The sequence below is a fragment of the Dasypus novemcinctus genome, chromosome 2 (assembly GCF_030445035.2).
Source record: "Dasypus novemcinctus isolate mDasNov1 chromosome 2, mDasNov1.1.hap2, whole genome shotgun sequence".
NCBI lineage: Eukaryota > Metazoa > Chordata > Mammalia > Cingulata > Dasypodidae > Dasypus > Dasypus novemcinctus.
In genome coordinates this window covers 187,892,454-187,908,893 of record NC_080674.1, presented here as the reverse complement: position 1 = coordinate 187,908,893, position 16,440 = coordinate 187,892,454, and the positions used below count along the sequence as shown (strand labels likewise).

At 54.0% G+C, this 16,440-nt stretch overlaps 1 protein-coding gene across 1 annotated transcript in view; it reads left to right on the top strand.

Moving 5' to 3' along the window:
• Window positions 1–15,194, top strand: part of LMAN2 (lectin, mannose binding 2) — a 30,744-nt gene extending 15,550 nt beyond the window's left edge. Inside the window, exons 3-8 of the mRNA XM_004460025.5 lie at window positions 8,759–8,876; window positions 9,659–9,738; window positions 9,914–10,075; window positions 10,168–10,282; window positions 13,057–13,176; window positions 14,916–15,194. Coding sequence (XP_004460082.1) covers window positions 8,759–8,876; window positions 9,659–9,738; window positions 9,914–10,075; window positions 10,168–10,282; window positions 13,057–13,176; window positions 14,916–15,076 — 756 coding nt within the window. The 3' untranslated portion in view covers window positions 15,077–15,194. The remainder of the gene's footprint in view (window positions 1–8,758; window positions 8,877–9,658; window positions 9,739–9,913; window positions 10,076–10,167; window positions 10,283–13,056; window positions 13,177–14,915) is intronic.
• The last annotated feature ends 1,246 nt before the right edge of the window (window positions 15,195–16,440 follow it).

Below are 16,440 nucleotides of genomic sequence, written 5' to 3'. Positions count from 1 at the left end.
ACATCAGTTCCTGGTTTCTGCTGCGCTTCACCTTGACTCTCCCCTTGTCTCTCTCTTGGTGCGTCATCATTTTGCTGCGTGACTCACCTGCGTGGTCACTTGGCTCACCATGTGGGTACTGGCTTGCTGCACGGGCACGCTTTCTCTTCTTTTTCACTAGCAGGACCCAGGGATTGAACCCAGTCCTCCCATGTGGTAGGCAGAAGCTCTATCACTTGAGCCACATCTGCTTCCCAGTTCTGTCTTTTTAATCTTGATTATTCTGGTAGGTGTGAAGTGATATCTCATTGTAGTTTTGATTTGCATTTCCCTAATCATTAGTGATGTTGAATATGTTTTCATGTTTCTTTTTCTTTTTTTGTCATTTCTTTGGACAAATGTCTATTCATGTCTTTTGCCTATTTTTTAATCGGCTCATTTGTCTTTTTATTGTTGAGTTGTAACATTTCTTTATATATCCTGGATATTAAACCCTTATCAGACGTATGATTTCCAAATATTTTCTCCCATTGAGTGGGCTGCTTTTTCACCATTTTGACAAAGTCCTGTGAGTTGCAAAAGTGTTTAATTTTGAGGAGGTCCCATTTATCTATTTTTTCTTTTCTTGTGTGTACTTTGGGTGTAAGGTCCAAGAAACCATCACCTACTACAAATTCTTAAAATGGTTCCTTATATTTTCTTCTAGTAGTTTTATGATCCTGGCTTTTATATTTAGGTATTTGATCTATTTTGAATAGATTCTTGTATAGGGGGTAAGACAGCAGCCCTCTTTTGCTCTTTTGGTTATAGATATCCAGTTCTCCCAGCACCATTTCTTGAAGACACTGTATTATCCTGTTAACATGGACCTGGTAAGTTTGTCAGAAACCAGGTGAGGGTTTATTTCTGGACTTTCAGTTCTTTTCCACTGATTGATGTGTCTATTTTTATGATGGGGCCATGCTCTTTTGACTACTGTAGTTTCGTTATATGTTTCAAGGTCAGGCAGTGAAATTCCTCCCATGTAGCTCTTCTTTTTTAGAGCACTTTTGGCTATTCAGGTGCACTTTCCCTTCCAAATGAATTTGGTAATTGCCTTTTCTAATTCTATAAAGTAGGCTGTTGGAATTTTGGTTGGTATTGCATTGAATCTATAAATTAGTTTGGGTAGGAGTGACATCTTCACGATATTTAGTCTTCCAATCCATGAACATGAATGTCTTTCCATTTGTTTAGATATTCATTGATTTCTTTTAGCGTTGTCTTACAGTTTTCTGCATGTGGGTACTGTACTTCTTTGATTAAATTGATTCCTAGGTATTTGAGTCTTTGTTGCTATTTTAAGTTGAATTTTACCCCTGATTTCTTCCTCAGATTTGTTCCGTACTAGTGTACAAAAACATTACTCATTTTTGTGTGTTGATCTTGTATCCTGCCACTTTGCTGAACTCATTAGCTCAAGTAGTTTTGTGGTGGATACTTCAGAATTTTCTAAATACAGGATCAAGTCATCTGCAAATGAGAGTTTTACTTCCTCTTTTCCTATTTGGATGCCTCTAACTTTTTTCTTGTCTAATTGCCCTAGCTGGAACTTCTAGCACAATGTTGAATAACAGCGGCGACAGTGGGCAGCCTGGTCTTGTTCCCCATCTTAGAGGGAAAGCTTTCAGCCTGTCCCCCTTGAGCGTGGTGTTGCTGTGGGTTTTTCATATATGCCTTTCATCAGATTGAGGACTTTTCTTAATAGTCCTGTCTTTTGAAGTGTTTTTTATCAAAAAAGGCTGCTGGATTTGGTCAAATGCCTTTTCTGCATCAACTGAGATGATCATGTGGTGTTAATCTGTGATGTTTTTCCTTCAATTTGTTAATGTGGTTTATTACTTTATTTGATTTTCATATGTTGATCCAGACTTGCATACCAGGAATAAATCCCACTTGGTTGTGATGTATCAGTCTTTTGATATGCTGCTGGATTTGATTTGCAGGTATTTTGTGGAGAATTTTTACATCTGTGTGCACTAGAGTGATTGGTCTGTAATTTTCTTTTCTTGTAGTATCTTTATCTAGCTTTGGTGTTAGGGTGATATTAGCTTCATAAAATGTGTTGGGAAATTTTCTCTCCTCTTCAATATTTTGGAAGAGTTTAGACAGTGTTAACTCTTTGGGAAATGTTTGGTAGTAGTCACCTGTGAAGCCATTTTTTTGGACTTTTTTTAAGGGGAGATTTGTGATGATGGGTTCAGTCTCTTTAAATGTGATTGGTTTGTTAAGTTCTTGTATTTCTTGTAAAGTGTCAGTGTAGGTTGTTTGTGCATATCTAGGAATTAGTCCATTTCATCTAGGTTGTCTAGTTTTTTGGCATATAGTTTCTCATAATATCCTCTTGTGATACTTTTTATTTCTGTGGGGTCAGTGGTAACTTCCCTTTTTTCATTTCTGATTGTATTTATTTGCATCTTCTCTTTTTTTTTCTTTGTTAGTCTAGGGGTTTGTCAGTATTATGATCTTGTCAAAGAACCAGCTTTTGGTATTGCTCATTTATGGTTTTTTTTTTTTCCCTCACTTTGATTTATTTCTGCTCCAGTATTTATTATTTCTTTCCTTCTGCTTGCTCTGGGATTGGTTTGCTGTTCTTTTTCTAGTTTCTCTAGTTGTTCAGTTAAATCTTTGAGTTTAGCTGTTTTTTTCTTTTTTAATATAGATGTTTAGGGCTATTAATTTCCCTCTTAAAACTGCCTTCACTATGTCCCATCTGTTTTGATAAATTGTGTTCTCATTTTCATTTGTCTCTATATATTTACTGATTTCACTTGCAATTTATTCTTTGACCACTGATTATTTTGGAGTGTGTTGTTTAGCCTCCACACATTTGCAAATTTACTTTTTTCCTATTACTGATTTCCAGTTTCATTCCATTATGATTTGAGAAGGTGCGGCTTTGTATAATTTCAGTCTTTTTATATTTTTTGAGAGCTGCATTGTGCCCTAACATTTGTTCTGTCCTAGAGAAAGATCCATGTGCACTTGAAAAGAATGTATAACGCACTGAGTTAGGATGCAGCTTTCTGTATATGTCTGTTAGGTCTAACTTGTTTATCATATTGCTTAAGTTCTCTGTTTCCTTGTTGATCTTCTGATTGTTCTATCTAATGATGTGAGTGAAATGTTGAAGTTTCCAAGGATTATTGTAGAGATGTCTATTTCTCCCCTTAGTTTTGCCAGAATTTGTGTTGTGTATTTTGGCCATCCTGGTTAGGTGCATAGAAATTTATGACTGTTATATCCCTTTTTAAAATATATAATGGCTTTCTGTATCATCTCATCACTTTTTTGCATTTAAAGTCTGTTTTGTCTGATACTAGTATAGGTACCCCTATTCTTTTTTGGTTACTATTTGCAAGGAGTATCTTTTTCCAGCCTTTTACTTTCAACTGGTATGTATCCATGGGTCTAAGGTGAGTGTACTGTAAGCAGTGTATGGGTGGCTTTTGTTTTTTTATCCATTCTGTCAGCCTGTATCTTTTGATTGGGGAATTTAATATATTCATTCATATTCAGTGATATTACTGTAATTGCATTATTTACTTCCACCATTTTATTTTTGGTTTTCATATGTGATATCATATTTTTTTCTGTCTTTTTATTCTTTTGCTTATCCTTTCTGCTATTCTTTCTTCTATACTCTCCTCCAGACCTCTCTCTCTTGTCTTTTTCTTTTTGATTCTAAGGCTTCCTTTAATATTTCCTGCAAAGGTGGATTCTTTTTCACAAACTCTCTTAGTTTCTGTTTGTTTTTTAATATTTTATACTCACCTTCATATTTGAAGGGCAGTTTTGCTGGATAAAATTCTCAGCTGGCAGTTTTCCTCTTTCGGTATCCTAATTTTATTATTCCACTGTCTTCTTGCTTCCATAGTTTCTGATGAGATATCTGCATTGTGTCTTACTGGTGTCCCTTGTATGTGATGGTTTGTTTCGCCCTTGCTCCTCTAGAATTCTCTCTTTAGTTTTGACAGTTGACATTCCGAGTCGTATATGTCTTGGAGTGGGTCTATTTAGATTTATTCTGATTGGGGTATGGTGCACTTCTTGGACTTGTAAGTTCATTTTTTTTCGTGAGAGTTGGGAAATTTTCATGTATTATTTCCACAGATACTCTTTCTGCCCCTTTTCCCTTCTCTTCTCCTTCTGGAACTCCCATGACACATATGTTGTTGCATTTCATGTTGTCATTTCAACTCTCTGAGCCTGTGTTCAATTTTTTCCATTCTTTTTTCTCTTTCTTTCTTCAATATCAACTGTTCTGTCTTTGGTGTCACCCATTCTTTCTTCTATCATTTTGAATCTGCTGTTGTATGCCTCTAATGTGTTTTTGATCTCACCTATTATATCTTTCATTCCCATGAGTTCTGTTACTTTTCTGTTCAGGATTTCAAATTATTCTTTGCGCTTGCTCAGTGTCTTCTTGATGTCATTTATCTCTTTAGCCATATTGTCTTTTAGCTTATTAATTTGATTTTGGAAATTTGTGTGCATCTCGCTAATTGTCTCAAATCCTGCGTCTTTTCTGGTACTTTGATATCTTTCTTTTCTTGGGCTGTGGCTTCCATTTTCTTAGTATGGCTCATACCATTTTGCTGCTGTCCATGCATCTGATTAGATTGGTAGGTTACTTTGATGCTCAGTTTGTCTCGTCCATAGGGATTTTTTGGCAGGAGGTTGTGTGTTACTGATGCTCTTTGATTCTTGGTTCAACCTGCGTTGTTAAGATTATCCCTATTAATTTCTCAAAACTGGACTTTGGACCCAATAATGGGTTACAGACGTGCTTCCTCAGGCCTTGATGAGGGAAGTTTTAAAGGGCGGAAAAAGCCTCTCTCATTTACTTTTAAATTTTTCATGTGCATTTCCTTGGTCTGCCAACAGATGGCGCTCTTTGGCAGCCCACGCAGTTCAGTGCCTGGTCGGAGTGTGTTTGCTGCAACAGCGTTGTGATAGAGGTTCCTGTCTGCAGTCTAAGAGCCTCGTAATTCAAACTTTCTCAGAGAAGGTTCTCCAGTCTTCTCTGGCAACCCCCTCCCTTTTCCTGGGTAGGAAATAATTCCAGTCCCCTCTGCATGCTCAGCAATCAGTTCCATTTAGTAGAGAAGGAGATTGAGAGGGTGGGATCGCTAGTCCTGAGCTGCTCCCAAGGCAAACAGTGGTGCTGCTGCCCCCATCCTGGAATGGCTCCTGGGACACAGCGGACCAACTCTGTGGGTCGCAGCTGAGTCAGCCTTGGGCTGTGTCTTCTCTCCCCTTTTCTGGGGTGGTGGATCCCTGGAGCCCCGTTTGTCTGTAGCAGGTCCAGAGGCTTGAGACTTCTCAGCTGGTTTTAATGTGGGGGAGGTTGACGGCAGTAGCAGCGGGGGGCTTTTAACTGACAGTTCTGCTGCTGGGATTCTTTTCCTTTGTTCCTCTCTCTCCTGGGCAGTGTCCAGCCTTAGCCTGGCATCCTGAAGCCTGGATGATGTTTTCCCAGGCTGTTTCAGCCTGTCCTCTAGCTATTTTTCTGGGAGAGAAGAGAGTCCCGGGTCTTTCTGGTCCACCATCTTCCCCGAAGTCCTTTAAGGAATTTTTTATTTCTGTTACCATGGTCTTCAGCTCTGGCGCCTTTTCATTATTTCCATCTCTTTATTGATACTCTTTGAGTTCATCTATCATTCCCTGGTTTCCTTTTATTTTTTTGTCCGTGTTTTCTTTGAGCTCTTTAAACTAATTAGGATGATATTTTAGAAGTCTGTCTGGTGTGTTCCACGTCAAGTTCTCCTCATGGATGGTTTCTAATGCTTTAATCGTCTCCTTTGCCTGTGCTATTGCTTCCTGTTTTCTTTTATGTTTTGTAATCTTTTGTTGATATCTGAACATTTTGATACTTTAACGTGTTATCTCTGGAATACAGTTGCCAAAGCATCTGTACCTTAAGCATTATCCATCCAACTAGTGTTATGACAGAGTTTTCCTTGAATTCCTAGTGCTAACAAAAAAAAAAAGAGAGAAAAGGAAGAAAACACCCTTCCTAGATTTTGCATATTGCCCTGTGCTCTCCTCTGGTGCTCATCTGTGCCGTGAGTGGAGAGAGCAGCTCCAGGCCGAGCACAGGCGCCTCAGGAGCCTCCGGGCACTTGCCTTTTGTCTTGGGCATTAGCGAACCAGGGCTACGGAACTGGTGGGCCGGACAAGGCGCCAGGAGATCCCAGATCTGCCTGCTTTTAAGTGGCCTTTTTGTAATTCCTCCCTCTCCTGTTACCGCTGTCCTTTAACTGGTTTCTGGAGCCTTGAGAAAGATGCTTCTGCCAGTTCCTGCTGGTTTTTCAGAGCTTCTGTGGGTGGGGGACAGAGCCTTAAAGAGTCTCACACCGCCCTCTTGTTGGGGTCAGGGCCTTTCAGATGTGGTATTTACAAAATTGCCGGGAAATTTAAGACCTAGGTGAGTCACCTCAGTCCGTTTTCAGGGCATCGAGGGTTCGGTGCTGCGCCGCAGTCCCTGGGGGTGCTTTTTCATTCACGCCGCCTCTTGTGCTGCAGTTGCTGTGTTCCCAGACCAAGGCAGGGTGGGTTCCCCGGGCCTCCCCGCCTCGGCAGGACTGGGACGCGGAGCCCTGGTCCCTCTGTCCCTGAGCCACCAGTCCTCTTCCAGCTCAGCAGCCTGTGTGACTGAGCTGGCAAGACCTGTGGAGGCGCTGGGGCTCCCTGCTCCATGCCAGCTGCTGGCTGGTCCCTGCTGACTCTGCATTCCGGGGGCCGGGGGAGGGCCTGCTCTGGGCCTGCGCTGGCTCCCGGTGCCTGTGCCCACGCCCCCCCCACCGTGCGGCCGCAGTGCAGCCGATGAATTAGTGGTCGCCCAAGTTGGTACGTGATGTTTTTTAATTTTTAATGTGAATATTTCCTAATTATGGAAGTGGTGTGTTTATTATACAAAACCCAAACACAACAGAAATAGAAGACAGAAAGTAAACATTCCCTGAAGCTTCTCTCCCGCAGTCGCCCATCACGCCTGTCGGTTCACGTGCCTTTCATTTTTTTTCTTTCCTTCCCACCCAACTAATTACTTATTTATTTTGTTCTATTTGGTTGCTTTCTCTTTTGGTGCGTTGCTTCACCACGTCTGGGCTTTGCTGCAGGGAGGCCTCTTGCAGGTCTGGGACACCTGTTTTCTTTTTTTACCAGGAGGTCCCGGGATTGAACCTGGGTCCTGCATATGGTAAACAAGAGCTTGATTGCTTGAGCCACAGCTGCTTCCCTAGTTATTTTTAAATGGGACCATAGCAGTGATGCCATTTTGCAACTTACTTGTATCTTTAAGCATAAATACTTCAGGATTTGCCTCACTCTGATAAAAAGCTGAGCAACCCGATCGCCCCGTCGCTGGCCGGTGAATGGACGGGGCCATCTGCGGGCCCCGCGTGGGAGTGTTTGCTGCACCTCACCCTCACGGCGCTGGGTATTAGTGACCTTTTTTTTTTTTTTTTTGGCTTTTTGCTTGCTGTCTGCTCTCTGTGTCCATTCACTGTGCATTATTCTATGTCTGTATTTATTTTATTTTTATTTCCCCTCTCTTGTGGCTTGCTTGCTGTCTGCTCTCTGTATCCATTTGCTGCGTGCTCTTCTGTGTATTTTTTTGCTTGTCTCCCTTTTTTGTTGCGTCACCTTGCTGAGTCAGCACTCCGCGATGTGCGGGTGAGCCTCCCTTCACAAGGAGGCCCCGGGACGTGAACCCAGGCCCCCCGCCATATGGTAGGCGGGAGCCCAGCTGATTGAGCCGCAGCCACTTCCCATTAGTGACCTTCTTGATTATTGTCAGTGGGATCTTGTAGTTTGCATTTCTGCTGGGTCTTTAATCCCTTGTTCACATACCTGTGTGCTGACTTCCCCTAAGCAGGTTCTTGTCAAAGTATGTGCCAACATCCTAGGCTTCACAGGCAGCTTCCCGTTGGGCCAGGCCGGGCTGTTGGCCCTGCAGCGGGCAGCGCCCGCCCTGCACCCAGCACTCCTGGCTGCCTTCCCGCCCAGCACGGGAGCCCCGAGGCCCCAGAGCTCTGCCTTCGCCGGCCCCGCCCTGGCTCTGTCCCCACCCTTAGCTGGGGGGTCTGCGAAGGCCTTGGACTTCAGAGCTGGGCATTCCCGGGTTCAGGCCCAGGCTGGCCCTACCTGGCTCAGCCTGATTTTCCTCCTTTTGGAAAATTGATTAGGAGGAGAGAAGGTGGCGGTGGGAAGGGGTTGGTGCAATTTATGTCAGAGCTCTAAAGGCAGCAGGGGGCGTGGGGACAGAGCAGAAGTTGCCAAATCAGACAGACCTGGGGATGAACCAAGGCCCCTGTGGTCTGCTGTCTGTTATGATCTCCAGGGAGCTATCTTGGCCTCTGCCCTTGTTTTCATAAAACACCTGGCTTGAATGGGGGAGTTACCCTCCCCCGAGGCCCGGGACAGGAGCAGGGGGGATGGTGAGGAAATGGGGCTTAGGGTCCACAGGGGCACCACGGGCAGCCCAGGAGAGGCCTGCAGGCCGGGAGGCTTGGCTCTGGGCCTCTGGCAGCCTCGAGGCCCCGGGGCCCTCCCCTCCCGGGCCGCCCAGGGGCCAGCATCCCTTTCCCTTCTGCTGAGAACACTTTGGGGTCTGTTGGTCGGTGGCACCTGGGATCTGTGGCCCTGTCCCAGGGAGTGCCCAGTCTGGGGGGAAGTGGGCCTGGGGACAGGGAGACCCTGGGTGCTCCGAGCTGCTCCCCTGCCGCCCCTGCAGCCCTGCTTCCTCAAGGACTGGGAGATGCACATCCACTTCCGAGTCCACGGCACCGGGAAGAAGAACCTGCACGGGGACGGCATCGCCTTGTGGTACACCCGGGACCGCCTCGTGCCAGGTAGGGAGGCGCTGACGCAGGGGGCTGCGCCCGGCCGTGGGGCAGGGGCGGGCTGCCCTGGGCTCTGCCCCCTGGGCTCTTCCAGCTGCCCCTCCAGGTAAAGCCCAGGCCTGAGGCTGGTGCTGGAAGGTGTGCCTGTCGGGGAGGACACGCAGCTGTACCCGCAGCTCCAGGCCCACACGGGCCTCCCCAGGGCCCTGGCCGGGCTCTGCCACGAGCCGCCTGCTGGCCTCAGTGGGCACTCGTGCCTCCGTCACCCTTGTCCCCACGTGCATGTGGCACGGGAAGGGGATCGAGGGACATGAACTCAGTCAGGACTTGTGGAGAGTTTGGAGCAATCATACGAGCTTAGGATGATTTTTACCCTAAGGTTATGTTAAAGAAGAAGAAAAACAGGTGAAACAAGGACACCTGTGCAGCGGAGAACCAGCGAGGCCTGTCAAACCCAAACGTCTTAGTCTCTGGCCCTTTCCAGAAAGCGTTTGCCGACCCCTGGCCTGGCGGCTAGGCCGTCCTCTGTGGGGTCCTTCCTGATTTCATAGGGGTGTCCCTGACACCCGGCGCTCACTCGGGCTGGACGGCCGTCGCCCATGTCCAGGCCGCACACGTGCGTCCTCTGCCCCACCCTGCTCAGCGTCCTCAGAGACCCCTGCTCTTCCCCGGCCAGTGCCCGGTGGAGGGCCCCTCTGGCCGCCCCAGGCAGCGCCTTTCCCTTCAGGCCCCCGGGATGGGTCCGGTGTCCTCCGACGCCATTTCCCACCGGCATTTCCCTGCGATTCCAGGGCCTGTGTTTGGAAGCAAAGACAACTTTCACGGCCTGGCCGTCTTCCTGGACACGTATCCCAACGACGAGACCACCGAGGTAGGCCGCTGCTCTCCCCTCTGGCAGGAGAGGAAGCCCTGGGGCATCGGCCGCTGTGGGGGCCGGGGCTTTTCCCCGGCCGGCTGGAGCGGCACCTCCGGGCATCGGGGCGGTGGGTGCCCGGCCCCTCCCGCGCCCCGGGCCGGGCGTGCAGTAACCAGTGTCTTGGTCCCAGCGCGTGTTCCCGTACATCTCGGTGATGGTGAACAATGGCTCCCTGTCCTACGACCACAGCAAGGACGGGCGCTGGTCGGAGCTGGCGGGCTGCACGGCCGACTTCCGCAACCGGGGTCACGACACCTTCCTGGCCGTGCGCTACTCCCGGGGCCGCCTGACGGTGAGCGGGCGGGGGCCATGGGGGCCGGGGGGCCGGGGGGCACGCGGGGGCCGGGCCGGGCCGGGGCGCGCCTGACCTGCTGGCGGCCGCAGGTGATGACCGACCTGGAGGACAAGAACGAGTGGAAGAACTGCATCGACATCACCGGGGTGCGGCTCCCCACCGGCTACTACTTCGGCGCCTCGGCCGGCACCGGCGACCTGTCTGGTGAGTGCGGGGCGGCAGCATCCCCCGGCCTGGTCCCCCGGGGCTGTTGGGCCGCTCCCGGGCCGCTCCGTCCTGGGCACGCTCCCCCTGCGGCTTCCACTCTGCTGGGTTCCTTCCTCTGCTTCCTGGAGCTGTCCTTTGGCAGTCCTCGGCCTGTAGGAGAGTGGAGGCTTTAAATCTAGCCTCTGCGGCTCCCGCGTTGGTAGCTCCAGGCCGCTCCAGACCTGCCCCCCTCCCCAGCCTGATTCTCCCCTTGGATGTCCAGGGGGCATGTCAGTCTTGACACGTCCACCCAAAGGCCCGGTCCTGCCCGGCAAATGGCCCCTCCATGCTTGGCCAAAGGGCCTTGTTGGCCCGGACTCTTCCTTTTCTCTCATCCGCCACGTCCACTTCCTGACAAATCCCACCGGCTTTATCTTCACGTTCTGACAGGCCCCTCCTCACGCCGCCCCGCTGCCTCCGCGGACGGCCCGGGAGCCTCCCCAGGGCTCCCCTTTTGCCCTCCGTCTCCTCCCAGCCTGGTGGCCCGCGCACCATCTCCCCACTCCTTGGAGCAGAGCTCCGCGGGGCCCCGCCCGCCTAGGGTCAGGCCCTGCCTGCTTTGCCGCCGCCTCCCGCCCCGGCTCCTGCTCTCCAGGCCCCTGGGCTCCTGGCTGCCCCTCCCGCACGCCGGCTTCTCCCCTGAGGACCCCACACTCACTGCCACTGCCTTGCCGCCCTCAAGCCCCTGCTCGGGTCACTCCCTCAGCGGGGCCTTCCCCGCTGCCCTTGTTTAAAACTGCAGCCACCGCCGTGCTCCCTGTCACCTTGCCCCAGCTCTGTCTTTCTCTGTAGCACTTACATCTCTGTATCTGTCAGAGAAGTCGCCCGTGCTCTCACGCCCCCACTCCCCCACCCTCACCTGTAAGCTCCACGAGGTCGGGGATTTGTCTGTTTCCTGCTGCAAACCCCCGGCCTGGCGCGGCGCTGGCGCACAGCGGGCGCTCAGGGGTCACCGTGGGGAGGCCCCGGGCCCTCCACCGCCCTCCACCTCAGCGCCCCTGGAGGCCCCAGGCCCGGAGCCAGCCCCTGCCGACCTGCTTTGGGAGATGACATGGAGGCCCCGGACCTTTCCGGAACCTACAGTGGCCACCGTCCTGGAGCCTCCTCACTACAGAGGCTCCTGGTCCACTCAGTTCTCAGAAAGCCCGTTGTTTGGGGGTTTCGTTTTGTCTTTAACATGGACGTTTTTATTATATGCCCCCCGTCCTGTCCCCTGGCTCCAGCAGTCCCCCAGTTAGCAGCTCATGGCAGTGCCGGGTCATCAGCAGAGCCTCGTAATCCACCCTCCCTGCCCTGGGCTGCTCTGTGTTTCTCCTAATGATACTTCAGCTCGTGCCTGCAGGAGGCTCCTGAGGGGACCAGAGCTGTGGCAGGTGCAGCAGCCAGCAAAGGGAGGCGGGGCGGGACGGCTGCGGGGATCGCCGTGGCTTGAGGGTGCTTACGGGCCCAGCCCGGTGCCGGCAGCTCCCGTGTCAAGTCACATCACCTTTTCTTCTGACAGAGTTAGCAGTGTATCTGTTGCCCCTTCACAAACACGAGATGCTCGAGGGGCGTGCCTGCTTCCCACGTCCAAGGTCCTGGGTTCAACCCCTCGTACCTCCTTAAAAAAAATGAGACAGTTGAGAGTTTGAGGGCTTTACCCAAGAGGACACACCTGGGAAGCAGCGGAGCTCAGATGTGCCCTCGAGTCCACCCCGCCGCGCCTGCCCGCTGCTCCGGGGATAGCTCAGGTCGGCTGGCACGCGCCGCCGGGCTCCGCGCCCCACACTGCTGGGGCCTTGTTCTTCAGGATCTCCCTCTTCCAGGCTCCAGCTCTTCCCCTTCAGGTTCCAGTCAGTTAGATGAGTGCGTGGCTGGAGTCAGGCCGACCTGGACCCTCCCTTGGCCTTGAGCCTCAGCTTCCTCATCTGTAAAGTGGGGTGGCTGAGCGGCTTCCCCTTGCCAGGTGGAGGCCTTCCTGCCCTGCTGATTGGACCTGGCTGTCGCCAGGTGGCCTCGGGTGCATCCGCTGATCCTCCGTTTGGGGCGGCCTCTCAGCCGCTGCCAAGCCCCCGGCCTGTGCCCCAGGCCTGAGGGCCCCGTGGCGGGAACGGCCGCCACCGCCTGTCCTTGGTGGGGACTGGCTTCTCACTGGTCCTTAGCTGGTTTCTGCTTTCAAGTGCACACTGTCTGCCAGGCACCAAACACTCACTGCACGTGTGCGTGCTCATTTACATGCCACGCTAACCACGCAAGATGGCAATTATCACCCCGTTTCACAGGCCAGGAAACTGGGCCTTAGAGGGATGCAGGGAGCAGATGTGGCTTAGGCGGTTGAGTGCCTGCCTCCCACAGGGAGGGCCAGGTTTGGTTCCCGGTGCCTTCTAAAGAAAACAGACAACAGGCAAAAACAACAAGCGTCAAGGGAGCCACCTCAGGGAGTTACTTAAAAACGGGGTGGGGGGATGCAGATGTGGGCCTTGGACCCAGAGCGTTTGGATGAGAAGGCCGGTGCTGCTTCTTTCTGTGCTCTGTCCCTTCCCACGTCTTACTGCCGAGCTCCCGAGGTGGACCAGCCCCCGGGCTGCGTCTGCGGGCTGGGGCGGCCGGGGGTAGCTGCACTGCCCGTGAGCAGCGCCTCCCCTGGGCCCAGCAGCCCTGGGGCTGGGGCAGCAGCTCCTTTTGGGCAGGGCCTGGGTTCAGGGCCTGTGGCCGGCTGCGGGCTCACTGCAGGCTGGTTCTCGGTCCTCCAGACAATCACGACATCATCTCTATGAAGCTGTTCCAGCTGATGGTGGAGCACACGCCCGACGAGGAGAACGTCGACTGGACCAAGATCGAGCCCAGCGTCAGCCTCCTCAAGTCCCCCAAAGGTGGGTTTGCCTGCAGCCCCCTCCCGCTCTTTCCTCACCTGGTGGAGCGGACGACCCCCGCTGGCCCCACCCCGGGTTCCGGGGGCCTTTGAGTGCTCAGGCCAGCCTGGGGAGCCTTCCAGTAAAAGACGGCGCTATCAGAGCAGCCTGCGGTCGCCTGTCCATGAGGACGGCCTCCCTGTGCGGTTCCTCTTGGAATCGGCAGGTGTCTGGGTGCCAGGTGTGCATGTGGCCTGGGCTAGGCGCTGGGAGGCGGCCTGCCAGGCCACGGGACAGGCGGCTACGCCTGTGCCACGGGCCAGGTGCCCTGAGGCCACGCGTGTACGCCCCTGTCCCCAGGCAGGGGTGGGCCCTGCCCCCATGCCCTTGGACAGTGTGTCTCCTCTGCTCACAGGAGGCAGAGGCAGGATTTGAACTTGCCTTTACAAATCCCCCAAGCCCGGACTCTTCCCACAGCACTGAGCAGACCCTCGTGTGTGGAGAAATCCACCTGAGAACCACCGGCTGGGACCTGAGGGTGGGGCCCGGCAGGGATCCCCTGGTGAGCTCGGGCTGGGACAGGGCGCTGACCGGCTCCGCTGCCCAGCCCGCGGCCCCTAGTCCAGAGGGCGAGCCCAGTACCTCCAGGCCTTGCCGTTTTCACGGAGAAGCCAGAACCCAGCGTTTTACGTGACCTCTCAGTTTTTAAGGTCCCAGTTGTTTTTAAGCGTTTTGAGGGTCAAGCAGCCCTAGGTCTCAGGGTTCTGGCTGCCGAGTGCCTTCAGAGACCTCACCCGCCACGGTCCCCCAGCAACCCCGTGTGCGGAGCCGTTGGCGCCTTCCGCACGTTTCCAGAGCTGCTCTGCCGCGCCACGTGCCAGGACGTGCCAGGACGCCCCGGGGTCTGGCCGTCCCTGGCCTGGCTGAGGCAGAGCAGGGGATGGAAGGGCTGTGGAGACGTGCCTCCAAGGCGCATCTCTGGAGATGTCCGTTGGTGGCCCGCGGTGGCTGTGCGAGGCGGGTAGGCTGCCTGGGCAGGGAAAAGGGGCGCTGTGGGCTGTCCAGGGCCGAGAGACCAAGGCTGAGAGGCCCCTCTGCGAGGAGGCTGAGCTGGGGCGGTGGGGGGTGGGGCGCGGGCCTGAGTGCAGGTCCCCGCTCCTTGCAGCCTGTGAGCAGGTGGCAGGGGGGAAGTCGGGATGTCTGGCTGTCTTGCTGTCTCCCGGCCTCTCTACAAGGTCCCTGTGCCAGTCCCCAGGGTGGCAGGGCCTGGCGGGGGCAGCAAGGCCAGGCTGAGGGGTTCGGCTCCCCGAGAGTGTCAGCTGCAGGGGCCGGTGTGGCCAGAGCAGAGCAGGCCTGCGCTGGGGGTGGGAGTGGGGGCTGGTGGCGCCAAGGCGTGGGCAGCGGGTGGCCTTTGGCTGGAGCCGCTGCTCTCCAGTTGTGGACCTTGGGCGGCGGCCGGGCAGGGCATGGGGGCTGTCGGCAGATCCCAGGCCTCCCCGGCACAGCCCAGGCCCTTGGGCAGCCCCAGGGGCTCTGGTTCGAACCAGCCTCCTGCGGCAGCGCCCCCAGCCTCCACTGGGGGGCTCTCCATCCCCGCGGGCACTGTGGCTGGAGGCCCCGCCCGCGGCTGCGCTTTGGTGACCCCTCCCCGCCGCCCTCCGTCCCCGCCGCCTCCCCTTTTGGCTCCTGTCGGGCCGGCCTGGGGGGCGGTGGGAGGCCCTGGCCCACGCGCCTTCCACAGCCCCCCCCTCCTCCCGCAGACAACGTGGACGACCCCACGGGGAACTTCCGCGGCGGGCCGCTGACGGGCTGGCGCGTGTTCCTGCTGCTGCTGTGCGCGCTGCTGGGCATCATCGTGTGCGCCGTGGTGGGCGCCGTCGTCTTCCAGAAGCGGCAGGAGCGCAACAAGCGCTTCTACTGAGGGCACTGCCGCGCCGACGTGGACTTTTTTTTTTTTTTTAACCCGGATTGTAACAGGAAAATGTGACCACCTTATTTCTTAACCGGTTCAGAGAAATAATTAAAGAAGTATTTTCTTACACTTTGCTTCTTGCCCGGCAGGGCTAGGGGACGAGGGTCTGGCGGCCCCGCGGCCGGAGGCGGAGAGAGCCGGTCCCCGTGGCCAGGACTCAGGGACGGAGGGGGCGGTGCGCTGGGCTGGGCGGGGGCGCGGGGTGCAGGGTGCGGGGCGCCTGCGGGACTCGCGCTGGCGGGGCCTCCACGGTGTGTGGGCGCTTGGGCTTTGTGGCCGAGGGCGCAGGGGAGGCTGCGGGAGGCTGCCCGGGCTTCTCCGCGCTCCCTGGGGAGCTGCTCCCGGGGCAGACCGGGCGCGGGCGGCCTGCAGGAGCCGCCAGCGGGGCCGGGAGTGTGACGTTTGCTAAATAAAGGAAATCACCAACCTCAGCCGTGTGACTGTCCGGAGGGACTGGCTCTTCTTTCCTCCGGCTGCCTTCCGCGGGCGCCGCTCACAGGTGGGGAGATGGCCGCTCCCAGAGCTCAAGCCAGGGCCACCCGGCCGGGGTCAGGAGGACGGAGCGCAGGGGCGGGGCCGGTCCTTGTTGGCTGTTCCTGTCCATCTCCTGGGGCTCTGGAGAGGGGGAGCGGTGGCTGAGGATCCACTTCCCGGGTTCGAGGTCCCACGTTCAATCCCCGGTACCTCCTGAAAAAAGTAGGACGACCTGGGAGGAATTGGATGGGGGCAGGGGCCAGATGAGTCACTGGTGTGTTCCCTTCGGGGGGCCTTGGGGGGCAAAGGTGGTAACAGGAAGTGGAAAGAGCCAGCCCGTGAGAGGAAGGAGCTGCCACCTGGCAGGACCCAGCCACCCCATTGTGCCTGGGCCCTGCCTCTGTGTCCCCCAGTCCTCCCCCACTGACCTGCAGCCCCTCGCCCAGGCCACATCCCCCCACAGCTACCCACCTCCCTCCTTGGGGACCTTGCTAAGTGGGTAACTTCTCATCTGCATCATCTCCTTCCCCTTCGAAGTTAAATAACATTTGTCCCCCAGCTTACAAACAAAAGCAAATCCCTATCTTTTCTTCTGTTTGCAATCAGGCTTTTTGTAATTAACTGTCAAATAGATTTTCACTGTTAAAAAAAGAAGTGCGGGGAGTGGATATGGCTCAAGCAGTTGGGCACCTGCCTCCCACACGGAGGTCCCAGGTTTGGTTCCCAATGCCTCCTAAAGAAGATGAGCAGACAACAAATAGAGACAATGAGCAGAGAACGAGCAGATATGAGGGAGCATTTTGGGGGGGGGAGACAGATGATATAGAAATACAGGAAGA